Genomic DNA, 623 nt, shown 5'->3' with positions numbered 1-623 from the left:
GTCGCGACCTTCCGCGAGCATCTCCCAAAAAGCCGCTGGACTGTCGCTCCCGCCGGGCAGCCGACACGCCATACCCACCACCGCCAGTCCTTCCGATGACGCATCCGCCGACAGCACCACACGCTGCAACCCGCCGCGCACACCTTGAGACGGCATGATCTCCTGCAACAAATACGACGCCACTCCCTTCACCGTGGGGTAGTCCAAAAACAACGTCGCAGACAGCTGCATACCGTGCAGCCGAGACGACAAAGTATTGCGCAGCTCCACCTGAGCCAAAGAGTCCAAGCCTGACTCCATCAACGGCGCGTCACCATCCAGCTCTCCGTTACCGGACACCTCCCTCGCAGTCTCGAGCACCAACTCTTGCAAATATAGCAGTCGGTCCGACGCAGCAATTGACTGGAGCATCTCCAACGCACCGCCCGATCCACCAGACGTACCGCCCACGGCAGACATGTCTGTTCGCGCCACACGCGAGAAAAATGGAGGCAAACGACCGCCTGAACGAGCTGCAAACTTGGACCATGACACCGGCATCACCGCCGCCTGCGCCAAACCAGCCTTGTGCGACATGAGACTGCTGAGCGCCGACACCCCGATATCGGGCGTGATACCGCCTA

At 61.0% G+C, this 623-nt stretch overlaps 1 protein-coding gene across 1 annotated transcript; it reads right to left on the bottom strand.

The window, feature by feature from the left end:
• Positions 1–623, bottom strand: NGA_0686100 (type i fatty acid; the record flags this gene model as incomplete). Its single annotated transcript, XM_005852271.1, has 1 exon — positions 1–623. A coding segment is annotated over exon 1 (576 nt), but the record flags the coding sequence as incomplete, so codon positions are not given.

Source organism: Nannochloropsis gaditana (assembly GCF_000240725.1).
Source record: "Nannochloropsis gaditana CCMP526 unplaced genomic scaffold scaffold1674, whole genome shotgun sequence".
Taxonomy (NCBI): domain Eukaryota; class Eustigmatophyceae; order Eustigmatales; family Monodopsidaceae; genus Microchloropsis; species Microchloropsis gaditana.
The sequence above is the reverse complement of the archived record's forward strand: the minus strand, read 5'-3'. Positions and strand labels throughout refer to the sequence as shown.